Source organism: Dromaius novaehollandiae, chromosome 2 (genome assembly GCF_036370855.1).
Source record: "Dromaius novaehollandiae isolate bDroNov1 chromosome 2, bDroNov1.hap1, whole genome shotgun sequence".
Classification (NCBI taxonomy): Eukaryota; Metazoa; Chordata; class Aves; order Casuariiformes; family Dromaiidae; genus Dromaius; species Dromaius novaehollandiae.
Genome location: NC_088099.1, coordinates 135,671,823 through 135,691,915, shown reverse-complemented (window position 1 = coordinate 135,691,915; position 20,093 = coordinate 135,671,823). Strand labels below are relative to the sequence as shown.

At 35.9% G+C, this 20,093-nt stretch overlaps 1 protein-coding gene across 1 annotated transcript in view; it reads left to right on the top strand.

Annotated features, from left to right (window-relative positions):
- RP1 (RP1 axonemal microtubule associated) overlaps positions 1 to 20,093 on the top strand; it is a 179,329-nt gene that overhangs the window by 93,456 nt on the left and 65,780 nt on the right. The window contains exons 27-34 of the mRNA XM_026097880.2: positions 612 to 693; positions 2,868 to 2,923; positions 3,081 to 3,113; positions 9,109 to 9,278; positions 14,278 to 14,497; positions 15,805 to 15,959; positions 18,013 to 18,226; positions 19,573 to 19,763. Coding sequence (XP_025953665.2) covers positions 612 to 693; positions 2,868 to 2,923; positions 3,081 to 3,113; positions 9,109 to 9,278; positions 14,278 to 14,497; positions 15,805 to 15,959; positions 18,013 to 18,226; positions 19,573 to 19,763 — 1,121 coding nt within the window. The remainder of the gene's footprint in view (positions 1 to 611; positions 694 to 2,867; positions 2,924 to 3,080; positions 3,114 to 9,108; positions 9,279 to 14,277; positions 14,498 to 15,804; positions 15,960 to 18,012; positions 18,227 to 19,572; positions 19,764 to 20,093) is intronic.

Here is a 20,093-nt window from a genome sequence, read left to right as displayed (position 1 = left end):
TGTTTTCAACAAACTTGTTTCTATCAGAATTTGTTAATCTAATGTTCATGCAGATTTATGCAGTGTTTTGACTTTGTAGTCTATTTAAATGAGCATATACTATAAAAGCTGGAGCATATATTTTTCAGAAGCTAAGTAAGAACACAGGGAAATGAGAACAGTAGATATTAATGGTCTGTTAATTGATACTGTTATATGCAATAACAATTTCACTCACAGAGGACCAAGAATTCCATTTCTCACACAGATCTCAATTGCATAAGCAGATTTGTCCTAACATCTTTGTGCCTGATCACAAGGAATCAAAAGATGTAGGCTGGGATGTGAATGGTCATGGCAGTTCACAGATAAATGCATATACTTGTCTCCAAGCAAAAAAAACCCCTCCTTTTAAATTAAAACACAGCAAAGCAGGGAAGAATATTGTACCTCTTGCAAGAGATGTAGAAAAATAAAGCTTTCACTGTGTTAATTTATATCATCCATTCATCTGAGTTCTGTCCTAATGTGATCTGCTTTTCTGCTGAAAAAAGATTTTTGTATTCTTTTTCTTTAAATTTATTCAAAAAATACATTTTTTCAGATGATAAACTTTTGTCATTTCAATACAGGCAATGGATGGTTCCTGGATAAGATTGTCATCAAACATGAAGAAGGAGAGGAAGCTCAAGAGGTTGTATTTCCTTGTAATAGGTATGTCATTCATGGAGAAACAGACTTACTTTGTTAAACTGCCAGCAGCCCAAGGTAAACATTGCAGAACAGGCATGTGCATACAACCTAAATATACGAGCAATGCCCCAGAGTTTTTCAATGGACATGAAATGCAGAATTTAGATCTTGAAGTCAAAGAAGGAAAGTTCCTGGTTGGTATGGGAAAGAGTCGTAGTATAAGGCAAAGAAGCCCAAAACCAACTGTTGTAAAGGAGGAAAGGTGCATTGATCTTTACTTTATCTAGACATATTCATATATACAGAGCACATGAAAATAAATATGTGTTCAGTTCCCTATCTTTTAAAAAGTGTTATGTGGCAAGATCTAGTTATATGGATTTCAGTCAGTTTTTCTTTCCCAGTCACTGAAGACCTTATACATAAATACTGGAAATCTTTGAAAAGACTTTTGACTGTAGATGCAAAGAATGGTTAACACTCCTCCTAAGGGAGAGCTAAAATTTTTCCTTTCACTTAGCAAATAGCTAAGTCTAGGATTTTGCTGCCATGGGCAGAATTGAGAAATGTCCAGCTCTCTCTGTTCTAGCAGTTACTAAAGAGCCTATTCTTCCAAATATATTTGTTACCTGAGGCAACTGCAACCTGAACTTTTAGCAATCATATTGTTGAGCCACATGGCTATAACAGAAAAAGCATTACAGAAGGCCAACAGAAGAAAGTAAGGATTTGTGTGTGTATTACTTTTGTATCACTCTACTTAATACAATAGTAATCACTTAAAGAATTATAATTTAGATCAAGCTAATTATACTTTGTAATATGTGGTTTCCAGATTTTGTGAATTTAGGCTACATGGCTGATATATTTTCCATGTTATTTTGGGAACTGTGTCTTACAGTCATGAAAATCTTCAGAAGTTCTGTAAAAATAGCTCTACTTCTTTAGGAATCCCTTTGGTTTACAAAAAGCAGGATTTCGATTTGCAAGACTCCTGGAAATGATTAGCTAAGAACCATTTACTCCTCTCAAAACTATTATTTTGATGATCAGGTTTTTGTTTTATTTTTGCTTTTTGGCTATCAGGCTGTTTAATTGGTTTGGTGTGCACTGAAGATGGTTATTGGAAGAGCAGACAAATGAGACAATTGTTTCTTTAAAGTCACAGAGATTTTATGAGACTTTTCCTAAGGGAGGGATACTTAATGAAGACTCTGAGCTTGCTATAAAACTGCCTTGTCAAAAGGAACTTATTAAGCTCTTGGAAAAAGATTAGAGGCATTATGCATAGACCTAGAAGGGTTCTGCTGTTCTTTGCCTGCAGAGTAAGTGCTGCCAATGTGTCAAAGTTTGTATTTTTAGGGACTGCTAGTGGTCTTTTTCATTCTTAGGAGGGAATGAGGAGATAGATAGTTCACAAAGGTTAATCAAGCTATTTATTACGACAATAGCTGAAATACACTGGAGTCTAGTCTGCATGCACAAGAGATTTATTCACGTAGTTTTGTTATATTTAAGAAATGAAATATATTATGGACACCTGGATTTGAACAAAAGCTACATCAGCATGGAGCCAATAGAATGGAAGCTGATAGCACATATTTATTTATTTTTAAATAAGGAAGACTGTTAATGGATGTAAAGTGTTATTATATCAGCAAGGGGGATCAACTGAAGATGTATGAATGTGTTTTTGAAGTGAAATGAGATTTCAGAAAAGTTCTTTTAATTCATCAGTATGAAAGAAAAGAAAAGATAAAGAGAAATTCAGTTCATTGCTGACTGTCTATAGAAGCTCTAGAAACTTCCAGACCTGGAGTAGGCAATACTCCTTCCAGGGGTTATATAAAATTTTAAGTACAACGAACTGAACATTGCAGGTTATATACCATTCCCTCAAAAATGTACAATTGAATATTGATCCTGTAGATACTTAGTACCTTGTATAGTGTTAACTTCCATGCAAATTTCTATTTTTTGCTGGTAATAGAGTGAGCCAAATTCTCTCTGAACATGAATAATGCTAACTGTGATAAAAGTATAAAATAAAATCAGGTCTAGGAAGTATTTTCAAGGCATAATTTGGCAAAAAAGTATAAAAATATGGTTGAAGAGAGTGAAGATAATTGTGAGATCACTTGTAATATGAATGATAATTGTTATTAATCTCATTATTTTTGTTTTTGCAATGAAAGATGGTTAGATGAATACCAAGATGATGGGAAAACTGAAAGAGAGCTAACTGCCAAAAGTAAGTATTTTGTTACACAAAATTTGTATTGCAACCATATCGTATATACTCAATGCTTACGGGTTAGTGAAGAACTTGCTGAATATGACCATGACTTAAGAAGAAAAGTAATAATAAGACTTGCTCACATAAAACTTTTTTGTTGTTTATATTTTAGAATATAGCAATTCAAAGAAGGCATTCTCCAAAGGTAAGTATTGTTTTCTACACCATTTTTTTGGCTATTTGCATTTAACCCCCAAATTAGTATTAAGTGACAAATAAGTGGAGCAAATTAGGTTCCTCATCATATGTGTAAACACTCAACTATGAGAGAAAATGAATGCAAATTGTCTGGTAAAGATCTGTGGAAATGACAAGTCTTTTAAAATAATTGAGGAAAAGATGCTTCTCTCAACCCATTTCTGGTTTTCTTCCTATTTCTACCATTCTGTCCCAAAATCAGCTGGAAATTTCTCTAAGAAGAAATTCAATATTGTTTTGTTTATTCCAGTGCTACTGTCATTTAATACATTGAGACAGATCCCTTAGCAAACAGCAGCAACTTGAAAAATGTGTTGTGAAATGACAGCGGAAACATTTTCAGATCAAAGTCCATCAGGGTATTCCCCAAGTAGCCTGAAGTGGTGCAGGCTTAGGCTCCAAATTCATTAATGAAACTAAATGCAGTAATTTCATTCAGTTGACAAAGACTGCCTGAATTAATAAAACATGTTAAGAAAAAACTAGCCACCCACTTGTTTATTTATATACCTACAAAGATGGTCTCATCATTGTAAAATGCTAGTATCTCCCAAGTGTTTAAAATTTGAGATACCATCTCTGTTTTTCCTTAGCCAGAAAAGAGAAACAGACTAATACAAGTTTCTTTATGAACATTTAACTGTAAGTATGTATTCTGTGTAACTGTGTCTGGGAACACTATGGGAGAAACTAAAGTAAAAGAAGTAATATTTTCATTTACCTCTGAAAATGGTCGCTTGCCTTTTGTAGGATGAGTCCTGATCTCTCAGTCTAATTCCTTTTCCCATGAAAATGAAAACTGTTACATTCAATCAAACAGTCTGGCCAACAGTTTCACTGTTCCAGAAGATCATAGCTTTTACAAGAGGAGGCTGATTAACTCAGGGAAATAATGACTTTCCCATAGAGATATTTGATTTTCACAAGAGTGGCTTGGAATTGGATTCTGCATTCTGTTAAGCACACGGTTCTGAGATGCATCCATAATATCAGTTTCACCCTATATTCAGAAAATACACCATATTTTGGTACTAATCTCAGCTTTTTTCCAATGCAGCTTCATTCTTTGTTATGTTGCAATGAACAGGCACAGATGCACAGACTGGTAAGAGCTTGTGCATGTCAAGAAGAATAAGACACAATATTTTGATTATGAAGAGAAAGGAGCAACTTTATCAGTTAGTGAAACTTCACACTGTCAAGGTGTCCAGGAAGACCCCAAAATTGTATGCAGATTTATTAGGATGAGATATGAGGTTCTGAATAATAAAGAAAGAGAAAGAGAACATTTGTTAGGGAGTATTCTGCCAATTAGCAATGCATCAGGTTAACTTGAACTCCTCTTTAGCCATCTTTTCTTTACCCAGGAGCTCGCTTCAGTGAGGAACTGAGATCATGCTTTTTATGCCTTATATAAAAGAGGTGATGAGCAGAACAGATCTAAGGATTGTTCACATTTTAATTTGTGTTGTCTTGCTGATTATCTTGTAGATCTTGCATGTGAAAAGATTGAGCTTTATAGGAGAGTGTTCAGTGCAAGAGGTTAGGAAAGGTGTCTTGTGCACAGTTCTGTATGAATCCACCATGATACAGTACTATGGTTACAGAAAATTCCAGAGATGCAGAATCTTGGAAGAAAAAGTATTTGCCTTAAATTCTCCCAGCAGCTGTAACAGTGATTTCAGATGGTGAAACAGGCAGTGGAAGTGGAAGGAACATTACAGCGGAAGTGAAAACTTTGCATGTATTATACATTTGCTGTATGAGGCCAGCAGCCGAGTATTGACGTTACGCAGCCAATGTTTGTGTATTCATGTGGTCAGATTCCAGACCAACTACACTCTGCAAGTATTATGATTGTCATAATCCAGTGTTGTTTGGTGATTTCCAGAATAGCAGTCAATGTGCTTAGGTCAGGTCTAAAGGAAATGTTTACAAAACAAAACACTCAGTAAGACATTCTGAAGGTCAGAAATATCATTCTCCTTGGATAAGGCTAATAAGCTGCTCAACCACGTAACCAAGAAGTAGAGTTTGAAAGTCATCTTTGCTAAGCAGGTTTCTTGAGGACTTATAGTTCTTTTTCAGCCAAGCTGGCATTTTGCCAGCTTTAATGAAGCAGGAATTCCAGATCCCTGTAAACACTGCTGGTGGCAATGGATTCTGCCTAAAGGCGGCAGATCTATATCAGCTTCTCTCATCATCATCTATAGATTGTGAAAAGACTCTATCAAATCAAGCACAATAACAAAATTATTTATACTCTCTTGATCCCGCCATGTATGCTTCATGCAAGAGAAAAAGATTTAAAGAAGACCACCTCGGTACAGAAGATGGATAGGTACTCTCAGTTCTCAAATGATGAACTTGTTCTGAGGGAAAATGGGAGTTTTCATCACTTGCTAAAAGTTTCTTCTACTGCGGGGAAAATTTACTATTTCCTCCTTCTCTTTTCTCTTTTTTTTTCCCCTTCAATATAGGTGTAGTATCAAAATAGCACATAGTAAACGATTTTCTTGCAAAGCAAAGAGACAAGACAGTATATTACAATTTTGTCTATACTGCAGTCAGTTAAAAGGAGCTGAATTCCTGCAGTGTGGTTCACCGGGTGTTCTGTGGTATTGTAGGCTTTTGTGGATGATGTATAAAATACAGTTCAACATCAATGAAAGCAGTTCAGTTAACAGATATTTATAGGTTAGATTTTCTTGTGTCATGCAATGTTGTTGGCATTAACACATACAGACAATTCATAAGAGAAGTGAAAACATACAGTAAATTCTCCCTGTGACTCCATTTGTTTTTTAATCATTCCCTGCCTTGCGAGTTTTTGCTAATGGAGTAAGAATAATCACAGAATCCCCAAAACACAGATAGATTTGTCCTGCTTTTAAAAATCAAGGATAGTATATATTGCCAGGTGGAGGCTGAATTTCCTCATGAAATAGGAACAAGACAGGCAGTCTCACTGGTCTGCCTCAAGGTCCTGCAAGACAGGTGAAACAAGCAACACAAATTTCTACAATTTCTGTGAAGTAAGCAACCTACTCTTACATCTAGCAAAGTGTGAATACTATTTTAGCTCTTAAGCCCAAAAAATACCAGTGAAATAAAACTGGAGTACCATGTCCTCAAAACAATGGTGGCAATCCTCTAACAATATATAAGTTGTTCATATTAAAAAAAAAACCAAAAAAACAGAAAATCAAGCCCTCCTTTTTCAGTTTTCTGAATTATCTTACAAAATATTAGCTTTATATTTTACCCTACCCAATTTGCTATGTGCAGAAGTCACTGCAGGTTTGATTTTCCTGATTATGCTGCAAGCGTCTTTCAGATTCCAAAGTGGTGGTTAAAAGGCTTTCTGGAAGGATTTTGTTATGGTTGATCCTATTTCATTTCTTAAAGTCAAGAAAGGACCCATGCATCTCTGGAATAACATGAAATGAGAGCCTTGGATATATTATTTTAGAAAAGAGAGAATTCTGACTTTTTTTTTTGAAGTCTATTTCCCCTCTGCCTTTCATTTAAACAGTCCTCATACTGATGTCTCAAAGAAAAGGGCTATAGCTTTGCACATATCCTAAAAGTAAAATAACACACTAACACTAATCACTTCGAAATGAAGCTAATGCAGTTCAGTGATATCAGGGGAAAAGCATCTTTTTTATGTGGCCATGCATATGAAATGCAGAAAATGACATACTCAGACTCAGCTATCTAATTTTCAGATGTTACTGAGATATTTGGAATTTGCTGAAAAGAGATATAGAAGTCGATGAAACAAATAGCTATTTGCAGTCAGTCTCCTTTCTAGAATAGCCATCCTTACCAAGTAGTTGTCTCAGGGAATATAATATTAGACAAAACGTTCTTTTCTTACTCTGGCATGAGCAGGTTGAAATGAGTTTGCTGAACTGAGAGAAATTGCAGTCAGTCTGGGTTAGCTCAGTTACCAAGTTGTGGAAGCTTTAAAAGTAAATGTAGGCGAACAAGCAGTCACAGATGCTAAGAGGCCTTAAATCTGTTAACCACTGATTCATTTCCTGGAAAACTCCCAACTGGTGTCTTAGCCTTTCTTCTGCAATAATAATTAAAAATGCAATCATGGATATTAATTAAAGTAAATCACATTGCCTGAAATACCTTCTCCAAACATGCTGCTTCTTGAAGGGGGAAAGATATGCAGATATGCATCCTTGCTTTCTCTTAACTTAGGGCTTGCTCTTTCCTGAAACAGAGGAGAATTACAGTGAGAAAAGGAAAACTCACCGAGGAGACACAATAATGCAAAAATTGTCTTAATTTCCCCTCTGCTGTGCACCTGTGACCAAATGGAAGGAGTTTACAAGGGACATGGCTGGAGTGGATAAGAGGTTCAGGGTTATGGTGGGAGTCTTTGTAAGAATTTGAATTTGAATTTGTAAGCCCTTAGGGTACTCAGGAATGGCAGAAACTCAAACGATGCTTGACTTCACCAAGTGTGACACCCTAAAGGGTACCACATGCCAACCTGGCACAAGGAGATAAAATTCAAAGCTGGCATACATATTAAACAACAAAAGTTCCTCATTAGACAAAGTCTGACTCATTCCTAGATATGACCTCAAAAAAAGAGTTCAGGTGGAAGGATCCTTTCAGCTAGCATCTTACTCAGCGGACTGCCTGTGATGTGTATTTGCCTGCTGTTTTGTAGCTGAGCCCAGAAGAATCAGGGAACAGTCAGATGTAATGCAGAAAAAGCTTTTATAACAAGGGGAAACCAGAATAAGCTAAATAAAACAATGCAAAGAACAGGGAAAAAATCATAAACAGAGAAAAACAGAACAGGTCTTCATCCAACCTCCACCTCCAAACGGGTGGAGGAAAACGAAATTTATGAGAAAACCACATGGCACATTAAGAAAAAAAAAATCACATCCAATTTATTTGCAAGCTGCACTATTTTAAAATTTATTCTGTCAATACATTGCATTGTAGGCTTACACACATTCATGAAAAAATTCTCTTTCCTATTAACTCCATTAGCAAATTATACCATTACCACAGTACTGGTCACAGTCTAAACACAGGGTTTTGATTTCCTTTCACTGTTAAGTTCCCTTTGGCATGCAGGATCAAGTGTCTTTTCTACAAAAAACTCAATCTGAATTCAGGTGAAGATTTACATTCAACCAGTTAATTATCTTTCTAGTGTATAATGTCCATCTCAGACATATTTTTTCCACACCTTGAATGGTTTTCTGCTGCATTTTTAACAGGAATAATGAATCCCTTCTGATACACATTCTTGGTTGAATTCTGGATTTACGATCATTATTAGGAGTATATGTCATCTACCAAAAAGAATCTCTGAAAGGCCCAATCCATGGGCTGAGGTAAATGAAAGCAGTTCTTTCGAATTACCTAGATTTTAGACAGAACTCTAATGAATGATCTTATGCTGCAAATAAGCAAACACCATGACAGATTAGGTTAGAAATATTGAAAAAAGGAGGTTTAATTTTTATTATTTGATTAGGCTAGTTGTGTATTCCAGCCAGCAGTTCTTAAATATGGATCATATACTAGTCTTCCAAAATGTTAGTCTTCTTTTTCCTATTACGTGCATGAATACTTTAAGGACTAATATGTAATAAATGAATTATTGCAATTAAAGCAACCAATTTGTTATAGAGAATGCAATAACCTAGCCAAAGATTATTTTTCTTGCTTCCTTGATATTAATTTCTGCTTGTATACCCACTTCAACAGTTGTCTTGTGTTTATCAAGTCTTATTTAAATTACAATTGTGTTCAAGAGAAGGAATGTGTGTCTATTTTTATAAAATGGTAGGTAAACTCATAGTAATCTTTAAATTCTTTGCAGTAATAATAATGAAGAAATCCATTACTGTCCTCCCTTGATATGAAATATGTGATGATGTCTTCATTTTATTTAGCACAACAGTGGAGAGTGCAGGTTCAAACAGATGGAGATTCCCCAGAGCCACAGGACTGTAAAAGAACCCTTGTGATTTATGGCTCAAAGGGCAAAAGTGATGACCTTCTGCTTTCTCCACAAAACCGAGGATATGTAAGCTTTCTACCCAGAGCAACAGATGCATTCATTGTAAGTCATAAATATACAGTATTACAGAGATATCATTATGACAGTCCACTCTAGCCAAAGGAGCTATATATACATATATACATATATATATATATGCATTTATATGGAATGCTGGTTTGCTTGCTATGAATGACTTTTTATTTACAAAGATAGAATGATATAACTTTAGATCTTGAACCATCTTATGCTTGTAGTCCTGTTTTACTACAGCCAGCTCTACAGCGTTCTCTTTGAATTTTCAGTGCCTTCAAGAATATGTCTAGGGGGAGAAACGATCCCTTTTGTATAATTTACTGCATTCACTTGCTCTTGTCTTGTATTTTTTCAATTCTCTAAAGAATCCTGAGTTGCGGTTTATATGAAAGGCAATATACAATTACTTGAGAATGCAGAAGATGAAGGATTTGGACAGTATGCCCAAAGGACATAAGTGGGCTTTTCTTTCCGTTATTCCAGTCTTTGTAAAGCCTCTCCACTGTCCTCCAATATGGTTCTGCCTCTCAGACCAGCAGGTACATAGGATTTTTCTGGGTAATCATACATCACAGGAGAATGCATTCAAGCCTATCAAGGTGTGATGAGCCCTGAAGCAATAACATATACCTGGCCAGTACTAAAAGCAAACCTAATACAGTCGTAACTACCTGTACACCTCACAGTTATCCTGCTTCTTTGAGAGGATTCATCTAAGACATCTTTTTAACGCTCAAATTCTGTCCTGACTTTCTAAGCTAAGTCACTTGCAAATTCTGTTGACTGGCATGGAAGTGCAGCTTTCGGCCAGTCAAAAGAAAGAATCAGCTTGCATTCACAGCAGTCTTATAAAGCTCGGAAAGATGTTTAAATGACTGTAATAAACATTTTGAAAACAAAGACAAAACTACATTGAGAAAATGTTGTCCAGCAGCTGTATCAGAGCTTCATCATAATGACCTGATCCAGGCTGAATTTTTAATTTAAATAACAAGCTAACACAATTTAGGAACTTTACAGGGAGTAAATGGAAAGATAAATGGCACTTGTAAAAGACAAGAAAGCAGCTGCTTATCAGAAAACAGACTGAGCAACAAAAAGATCTTCCTAACCTACGGACATAAACTAGAGAGGTCAATAGAGGCAGAGTCTTGTCTGTGCAACAGCCACACCAGCTGGCTGGATTTTGGCAAGTATCATTGCATAAAGCAGACCTCTACTGCATCCAGCTTTTCAGTAATTTCTGAAGTGGCATGCATTTCTTGTTAAGATCACGTAATTTCAGTGACAAGGTGCCCTGCTAGGAGAAACTAGTATTGTTCTGTATCAGTCTGGTTGCCTGTTCTATTCTGCCATTCTTTGTACCATAGTACCGTATTCTGTCCTACTGGGGTTCTGTCCTAATGGCTTTTTAAATGCTCGTTCATAATTTGGATTGGCTTTGGGTTAGCACCTGTATTTTTCCCTTGGCTATTTTTGTCCTTGGTTTTGTTGCTTTGTATCAAAATTTTAATACTATCTGAGCATTGTTTATCGTGCCAGAAATTTTGTCTCTTTGCCATACTGCTTACAGGGTAGGTTTTGTGCCATTCTAAGGAGGTCAGAATAGCAGGTCTGATACAAAGGAGCACTTGGGGTTTTGCAGATATCCTCAGAAACCACCTTCTTTAGAACCAGTTCAGCTAATAAATCCGTTTTCCTTTTACTCTCTTTCTTTGTTCTTACTAAAACTATTTGAAAGAATACAGAAGCTTTGCTCACCTTCTCCCCCTGCAGCACCATGTTGGAGGCATAATGTGATGTCACAGGGAAGAAGGGCTGCAAAGTGGAAGGAAATAAACCTTTAAACCTCCCCAAGGTCCTGGTCTTAGACAAATTTCCTTAGTAATACAGTGCAGCAAAAAGAACAACAGGTTATGCACTCTAAGCAGCTCACGTTGCTTTGAAACAGTTGGCTTAATTTTGATCTTACAGATACATTTATTGCACACCTGGGACACAAATGCATGTAAATTCCTGATTTTCCAGGTGCTCTGACACAAATGCATACACAGATGTGTATCATATTCAGAATGCTTATCTGGTTCAAAATACTTTTAATCATCTCCTATGAAAGAACAGATGTAGTTTAGTGGCACATAGCAAATGTAAAGAATAAATTGCTGAAAGAGATAAAACAGCAGCATCCTAACAGGTTAAATTATTTGGTTTTGGTGGTGTCAGACAGCTATAGTAGAGTGGGCGAGCTGCTTACATATGAATAAATTTAATTTGAAAACATTAGTTCAAATAAACTGAGAAATAAGTGAATGTGTCTATGTTATTGAATCTGCTGGGAGTTTTAGCATCTGAGACAGCAAGGTGGAAAACCATGCTCTCTCCAACGAACAGAATAGACACATTGAAAACTAACTGGGAAAATGAAAATAAACTAACTATGCAGTTAGTTTTCTCGTTGTTGTTTGAGTAATGATAGAGATCAATTGCTGATATCATATGGAGTGAGGAAATTTGTAAATTATATGCATCTTTCTTCCAAACTCCAGCACATTTCTTGCCTACTTACAGAAAAAGCTTGTTATAGCCTGCCTTTGGAGAGCACCTAGTGCATTGTGCATATTCTATTATCCAGATAATCACAGAATGCAAAGTGATATGGATGGACAAATCATGGGGTTGGGATCCCTAAAACTATCCTTCCCAGCACTAGCACAAGTAGTATGAAATGAGCCATAGTGCTGTGACCACAAAGCTCTGCAAATACACCCATGCATAAATGCACAACATAAATATTAAGTGTACTTTGTGTTGATGGCTAAAAGGAGGACAGAAAATTTAAAATCACATAATTCTATACTTTCTATATTTTCCACAGTATGGGATGATGCTTCAAACAACAGAGAGCAGGATTTCTGGAGTTTATGCTAGAACGCTGTTTAGCTGAACTTTAGATGATTTGACCGCACCCTCTATAATGAGAATCATTCATGCATGTGTATTTTTTTATGGGGAAGTGATAGAGAATTTAATTTTAATGTGGAACCAGACAATAAATTTTACAAACCTTTAATTGCTTTAGGCTTGGTGCCTTTGGAGCAGTCCTGTGTGATTCAAAAAGGAAAAGATTTAAAATATTATGAAATTCTCTAATCATCTTCATCAGTTACCTATTTCTGAGATTCAAAACCCCACTGGCTTCGTCAAGGCATCTTCTTGATTGTAAGAGCTGTTCTCCTTCAATCATGCAATGGAAACAATATTGTATTACTTAACTGAGTCCATCCTAGATCAGATTTCAAGTACTGAATATTACATAAAACTATTCAGAAGAAATACATGTGGAAAAGTTAACTAGGAAATTTGAGTCATGAATAAAAGTGAAGTAAACGGTGCCCTTTTGTAAATATTGTGTAAATTTAGAAAGAGGAAATTCACTGAATTTATACTTTATGATGGACGACTATTCCATCTCTGCCTTGAAGGTCATTTTGCATCAGTTAATAGACATTGATGGAGGGAAAAGGCAGTTACAGGATCAAAGACAGGGTACCATATTCCAAAGTGAAATTGATCATATTAAATTGCTCAGGAAATGGTTACGAAAATGATGTGATGGCAATGTGCTGTTGCAATGATGGAGCTGAACAGAAAAGATAATAATGGCGAGACTTATGAAAAAAAGACAGAAAAAGTGAGAAATATGTAATACACTCAATTGAAAATATTTGGTGTTGTTTAATTCAACAGATTGTGGATGGTAAGGTTACTGATGCTTTTTGGTTTAAAGGCAGTCATGGATTTCACTGAAATTGTGATTCTAGAAAAAGAAAAGAAAGCATTGGTTTTTAAATAGTCTGTCCTGCATTCTGGAATTTTTTCCTGTATATATTATCTGCACTTTTCCTACAAGGAGTATAGCACATGTCTAGAAAACTGTGAATTTGGGTAGCAGAAGACAAAGTAAAATGTGAGGTACAACTTGCCCTGCTAAATAAAAATAACTGAGTTCTGTAATGTTGCAACTCTAAACTACAGAGCTTTATGGAATAAGTAGTGCATGACATTTAGAGTAACTGTGTGATACAGAGTCCTGAGGTCCATCTGTAAGAAGGAAAATCTGCAGGCAATAATTTTACAAATCAGTAGTCTGGTTGTGAAAGAGCAGAAGCAATGATTTTATTGCCCGTGAAGGAACTGTAATTTAAATGCATGAAAAACCTGTGTACTATCCTCTTGATGAATCCAAATAGTTCCGATTAAGTTTAATAAGACACGAATGTGCACTTTTTAGGAGGAATTAGACCACTTAGGGCACCAGGGCTAATGATATCCTTTACAGCATACACGGCACGAATGAAAAACTCCTGACATAAAATGCTGCGCACATAATATTTCCCTTTACGTGGAGCAATGGTGGAGACCAAGTCAGGACTCTGTGAGGGTGTGCTAAATCTGAGAGGCATAAGCCCCCTCACACATGCATTGTAGTCTGGGATGGCCTTGAATCATGGCAAGCCTGGCAGGCTGGGCTTACAGGGAGGACAAGTTTGGTGCCCTTTTCAATGTAAAGCTACTGCCATGTGGCTATTGTGGAGCTATGGTTCAGGAGCTAGGAGATTCCTGCAGGATCATCACAGAACCATTCTACTGCTGTTTTACAGACGGCAGGAAATATTCTTTCCCTGGTCCTTAAAGAACAGTGCCTTGCATCCAGAAATTTTGTATGTGTGGCATGGCAAATCCTTACGACACTTATCTAAAAAAATTTGGACTGGAAATGGTCTTGTAAGTCATCAAGTGCCAGGCCTTGCTCTCATGGGCTACTTTTCATAAGTTTCACTTCATAAACAGTTCAAGTTGTTGTCCATGAAAAAGAGGGATCAATTCCCTCTTCACACCTATCCTAGCCTCAGATTCGGTTTTCCCATTGGTTAACATAAATTTAATGAATCCTACGCTTTTTGGAAAAATCTCTACAAGTGAAGCAGCCCTGACAATACACTCTTCCTCATGGTATTTGTTGCAGGTTGAAACTGGAGATGTGGGAGATGTATACAAGATTCGGGTCAGCTGTGATGATATGCCAGGCTTTGAGGGTTGGCATTTGAAGTCTTTTCACATACAAGAACTACATACAAAACAAGAACTGAACTTTGACTGTAGCTGCTGGCTCTCTCGTACCAGAGAAGACAGGGAGCTGGTGAAAGAATTCCCTGCAGTGAATGAGGACAGGCAAACTTTACCAGGTAAAAATAGTGAGACGATGCGAACTACGTGAACTAACCTCTTGAAAAGAAATCAGTACCATAGATACATTACTCTTTTTCTGGATTTGATATCTTCAATGACTCTATGGCAACTGTACGTACACTGCAAGAATCCTGACCATTTAGGGTATTTCATTTTCCAGTTAAATAGCAAATTGTGTTTCACAGTTGCTAAATCATCTGCATAATTCTAAGTGTGCAAAATTGAGGAATATAATTATGCTTTTTAAAGATAAAGCACATGTTCAAAGCCATTGAAATGATTTATGGTAGATTTACTATTGAATTATTTAGCTTATAATAGCTTTAGTTGATAACACAAGTTATCAGAAGTAATCCTCATTGTATGAAAAAGTTCCATGTTTGTTTTTCCCTAAGGACATTTTTGTGATGTGCTGAGAGTTTCAGAGTATACTCAGAAATGCACTTGGAAAGTGAAGGTCCATAGAAGTACTGCATTTGCTCAGAAAAGATGGCAGTTACACATGAGATAAAAGTGATTAAAGACACGACTGCTTTTGTAAACTAATGTTCCAGCAGTGCTTGTCCCTCAATAGCTCAAACATATTTGTGATTTAAAAGAAACTGTAGCATTAAGATAGTTAAATATTAACTCAGCAGGACTATATGTTAAAAAAAAAATTTTGGTCATTCTGTCTGTATGAGTGTGAACTCATCTGCAATTTAATGATTCTTCTCAGAAGAAAATCCAGTCTGACTGTGTAAAGCAAGAGAAGAAAGTGCATTTTTACAGGAGCATAAGAGGCAAAACGTATAGTTGCTGTCAAGAACTCTAAATTAATAAGTGCATTTAAAAAATTTTTACACTTGTATGCCAGGTTGTGCATCCCTATCCTATGCTGCACCTCTCTCTGCTGTTCTAATTTGCATAAACTTTACATAGTGGATTATTCTTTGACCTGTGATAATTATTAACTACTGCAAAGAGCATTCAGTTTCTAACAGTCCTTGAGTGTTCTCAGCCAAGTTCTTGTTTCCCAGGTCTTGCACAGTAAAATAGAATTAAACAGGATTTGTATTTATAACTCTAAGTTGCATAGGTCTAAGTTGTATGAGCTCAATTTCCTTCAAATTCATAAGGAAGTCAATGGAAAGACTTTACTGACTTAAGCAAGAAGAGGTCACATTCATAAATAATACCCTGACTATTTTAATCAGTGTATAGCAGATTTTTTTGTAAGTGCAGAAATAAGAACAAGCAGCAGTCTTACTAAATAATACTTGTACTTAGCCTGTTTTAATTAAGCAATATTCTTTTTTTGCAGTCTGTAAGTATGTTGTCTCTGTACACACTGGTGACCGCTGGGGAGCGGAAACTTTTGCAAATGTTTATATCACTCTCTATGGCAAAAGAGGGGACACAGGTGTGAGGAAACTTCATACATCTTTAGTGAAAGGAAGAAAATTTCAAAGGAACAAGGTAAAGGCACAAAAATGCTGTCTTATATAAGTAGGGCTAGCACTGCTTCCTCTGTATCACTTAATGCATGCTCAGATTGTATCTTGCCAGCTGATCTTCAATCTGGGAACAGAATTTTTCTAGAGATTTACAGCAGACCAATGCCAATGTTATTTCCCGCCTGAACAGGTACATCCCCACATGATAATCAGGTTCCATAGGAGCACATAGAAAGCACTTAAATACTGCAGAGAGCCTCTGTGATGATGCCTCTTAATGCTTCCAATCCAAATGTAGGACAGCAGAGATAACAAAGAATTCAAAATTGCAGATACAAAATTAGTCACAAAAATTGCTGTGAGGCTCATGCCTTCAATGATGTTTCTGATCCCCCATGTGTATCACTAACTTGATGCCTGGTCTATAACTTCAGTCAAGATGGGAGAATTCCACTTAAAGAAAAGAATGCACATAAAAATGGTTTTTTTAGATGACTAATAATAAGACGATTCTACTTCTGTGCGTTACACATTCTTATAAGAAGTTCACTCACTGAATGATTGAAAAAGCAGATCATCTTATTTTTATTCACTACCAAGATAGCCACGTTCAAGGAAGAAGAGTCTTAGATTTCTGTGAAATTATTTCATTGGACAATTACAATAGCAATTGGTAGGGTAAAATTGGATTCAATAACAATCTGATAGACTTTCTAACTTGTATTTCTCTCTACATCTCAGGGCTATGCTTATATACAGAAGAGAGCACTATGCAATAATTATTCTAATTTACCTTCATGCACAGATTTTTCCCTAAAATGCCTTAATTAAAAAAGTTAATGATTTCTGCTTACAATCTATCTGTCCAGTCTCAGCTATTGTTAAATAGAAAATTGATATTTTTGTCATACTAAAACATTTGTAATATTAGCAAAAGGAAAGCTACTTTTCTATTATTTTTTATTTCAAAAGTGGCACTGATAACATACAGGACTTTGACAAGTAATACATTTTTTAGAGGACACTTTGCTAATATCTTCTTTCTAATTGTCCCATAATCCAGTTCAGTAAAATCCTATTACTGAATCAAAGTTTTATTGGGATGATGGTGTCTGATTATAATTTAAGACATAGCTGTTTAAGCGCTATTTGTTTATAACCTTGTTGATCTGTATTAGCTACTGCCTGGTGTATCTGGCCCTTAGCTAGGTCATATACAGAACACCTGGCTTTCTTACAAAACAAGCAAGAATTTAGTGGGGCATACAATTTCTTTCTTTGTATTTCACGTTCCTCCTTACTCTGCTTTTGCTCTCCTCACTCCCATTCCCCTTACAGCCATGTTTTCTTCTCTTTTTCTTACTCTGGCTTCTTCATTCAGCTTTCCTTTCCATCTATAGTCTTTTGCTCAAAGTTCTTCACGTTCCTCACTCTCATCTTAATCTTTTCCCCTCCCTTACTTACTCTTTTCTCAATCTTATTTTTCCATATTGACTTTCATTTTGTAAGAAGAACAAAAAGAGAAGCTTTTCTAACTATTGCAGAAGAGTTTAGAAAGCTTTCCTGTAGTGAACATATTTTTTCTAGATTTCTAAATTCTCTTTAGGACTCTATTAATATACAGGTTTGCATGATGAATTTTAGAAACTAGCATCTCCCTGAAAGACAGGAGTTTCATTAGAACCAAAATCTTCTCATAACCCTTTGACAGTCTGAAGGTTGAGGAAAATGCATTTTAATCTAATTTGAAAAGACTGATGAAATACTCCATATTGTCCAAAGACTGCATGAAGTTACAATGCATGATTAATGATGAATATGGTATTCAGTGTTAGAAATAATTGGCATTTGCTTTCTTAGGTTCAGAGGAGAGATGTTATGTTATATTACAAAAAAACAAATACAGATTTCAAACCCTGAGCCAAATCCAGGACCAAGTTTTCTTTGAAGTTCAAGCATATGCAGGTCCTTTTGCAGTTCCATTCATCTCAGATTGCTGATCTGTGTTGTCTCTTTATTTGTATATATTTAAAAGGCAAACATTCTGCTTTACTAAGTGTTTCCTGTTTCAACAGGTGGATTCATTTCTCGTGGAGGCTGTTTCTCTGGGTCATTTGCAAAAAGTGGTCATACAACACGATGGAGAAGGATATGGGGCTGGGATGTACCTCAAGATGATAACAGTCAAGGAGTCTCAGGACTCAGACAAAGAATGGGTATTCCCATGTTGGAACTGGCTTGATACTCATCTGGGGTTATGTGCGACTGCTTGTGAGATTTTGACAGTGGGTAAGCTTTTCTGGAAGCCTGGCCTGACTGTTTATGTATTTTTTTGAATTTAGCTACAACTCTTTCAGATTTCTATATTATCTTTATTTTCCTGAAAATGTTGTGAATTTTCATCTTGCTTTTACTATTATAGTAAAACCACATCTGGTAAGGTCAAAGATAATAAAATTTAATACTGTCAGTGTGTTGTGTATGGAATACCAACCTTCCAGATTGAATTTAGCACATTGCAATACAAGATTTAATGCAGGTATTAGAATTTGAGACATATGCTTCAGGGCAATAATGGCTTACGTTTTATGCACCACTTTCCAGGTCTCCTAGGATCTGATTTCAAATCCAGAGAAAAGTTACTGTAGTGAAATGAGCCTAGTCTTCACCTATGGTACTATTCCACACTGCAGAGCTACAGTGTAGTTCTAGTATGCTCAATTGAAGCCTACCACTCCAGAAGTCCAAACCTGGATGTACTTGGCAAAAGAATACCAACAGATGGAAGTGACAGGGCTTTTGGCCACTTACAAGTAGTAGAAAGAGATTCCTTCCTTTCATCCTGTGAAAACAATTCCTTATGAAGTAAATGAGCTTCAGTAGTCTGATCAGAGAAAAAGATGGCTTAAAAACATAATGTGTCCATGAGAGCAACACAGTTACTTGAATTTCACTGCCTTTTTTCTTTCTGAACTGTGGAAAGTAGATTTACTGAGCTGTTCTTTTCCATTAAATCATTTTTTCCCAATAGAATGGTTAATACAGAGTGAAAATGAAGGAAAATTAATGGAAAAAAAGAGAAGGAGATAATAGCGTTGATCTTTTGAGGATCTGGTGAATGTTTTTGTGTGTTTATCATATGCTCACCTGTCAGTCTAACACTATTACAGCAGGTGTTATATTGCTAGATAAGATCCAGTTACAAGTGGAATTCATTGGTATTATTCATTTTGCATTAAGTGTCTATGTGCTACAGATGGCTGGTCCTTCCAAATGATAAATTGTTTTTTAGTAACATTGATTGCTTTTTTAAGAACAATTAATTAGACCTCTAAAAGGTGACTGAATGTTCTCTTAATAATTATTTCAAAAAATGATAAGAAAAATAATTTGGCATCAAGAAAAAAAATACCTGTGAAACTGAACTTTAAACACACAAAGAATATTAAGCTGTTAAATTCATGGCAAAAAAATGTAATAAAGGTATTGATGTGTTATTCTTAGGAAACTGTTGCCATAGATACAACATAACCTGCAAATACAGCTTTGTGTACTGTAAAGCCTATGGTTCTGTTATATTATGCCATTCTCTCATGCTGTCTTCTTTCCTCTTTCTCTTTGATCATTTTTTAAAGGTAAAAGATTGAATTCTAGTCCTAAACTGCCTGAAATCAACATGCAGTCATCAGGTCTCTGGATAATGGACATCACTGGATCTGACTTGAACAATGAAGTGGATCCAATACACCTCTCTTTTATCTTCTATGGAGACCTGAATCACAAAAAGTTGCCACTTCAAATAACAGGAAAAGCAATTCAGATCAAAGTAATTCAACCTTTCTCGATTGCAAGAAAAGCCTAAGAATCATGTACTTCATAACCCTCTTAATTCTGAAATAAATAGCTTTTCTAAACTAAACTGCTAAATTGAGTATCAAGTCCTTTGTGTAGTTTCATAGTCTATTGTTAGTAGACTTTTCTTTAGCAGTCACTTCTGTTTGTAGATAGTAACTGTCATTTGAACAATGGTTCTTGAATGAGCAGATCCTCCTAAGGTTTCATATCAAGTGAGCAAATTGTTGCCTTGGTACATATCACAGTATGTGCCAGATTGCAGGTATTGATTTACAGATTATATTGATCTCTCGGAAGTAAG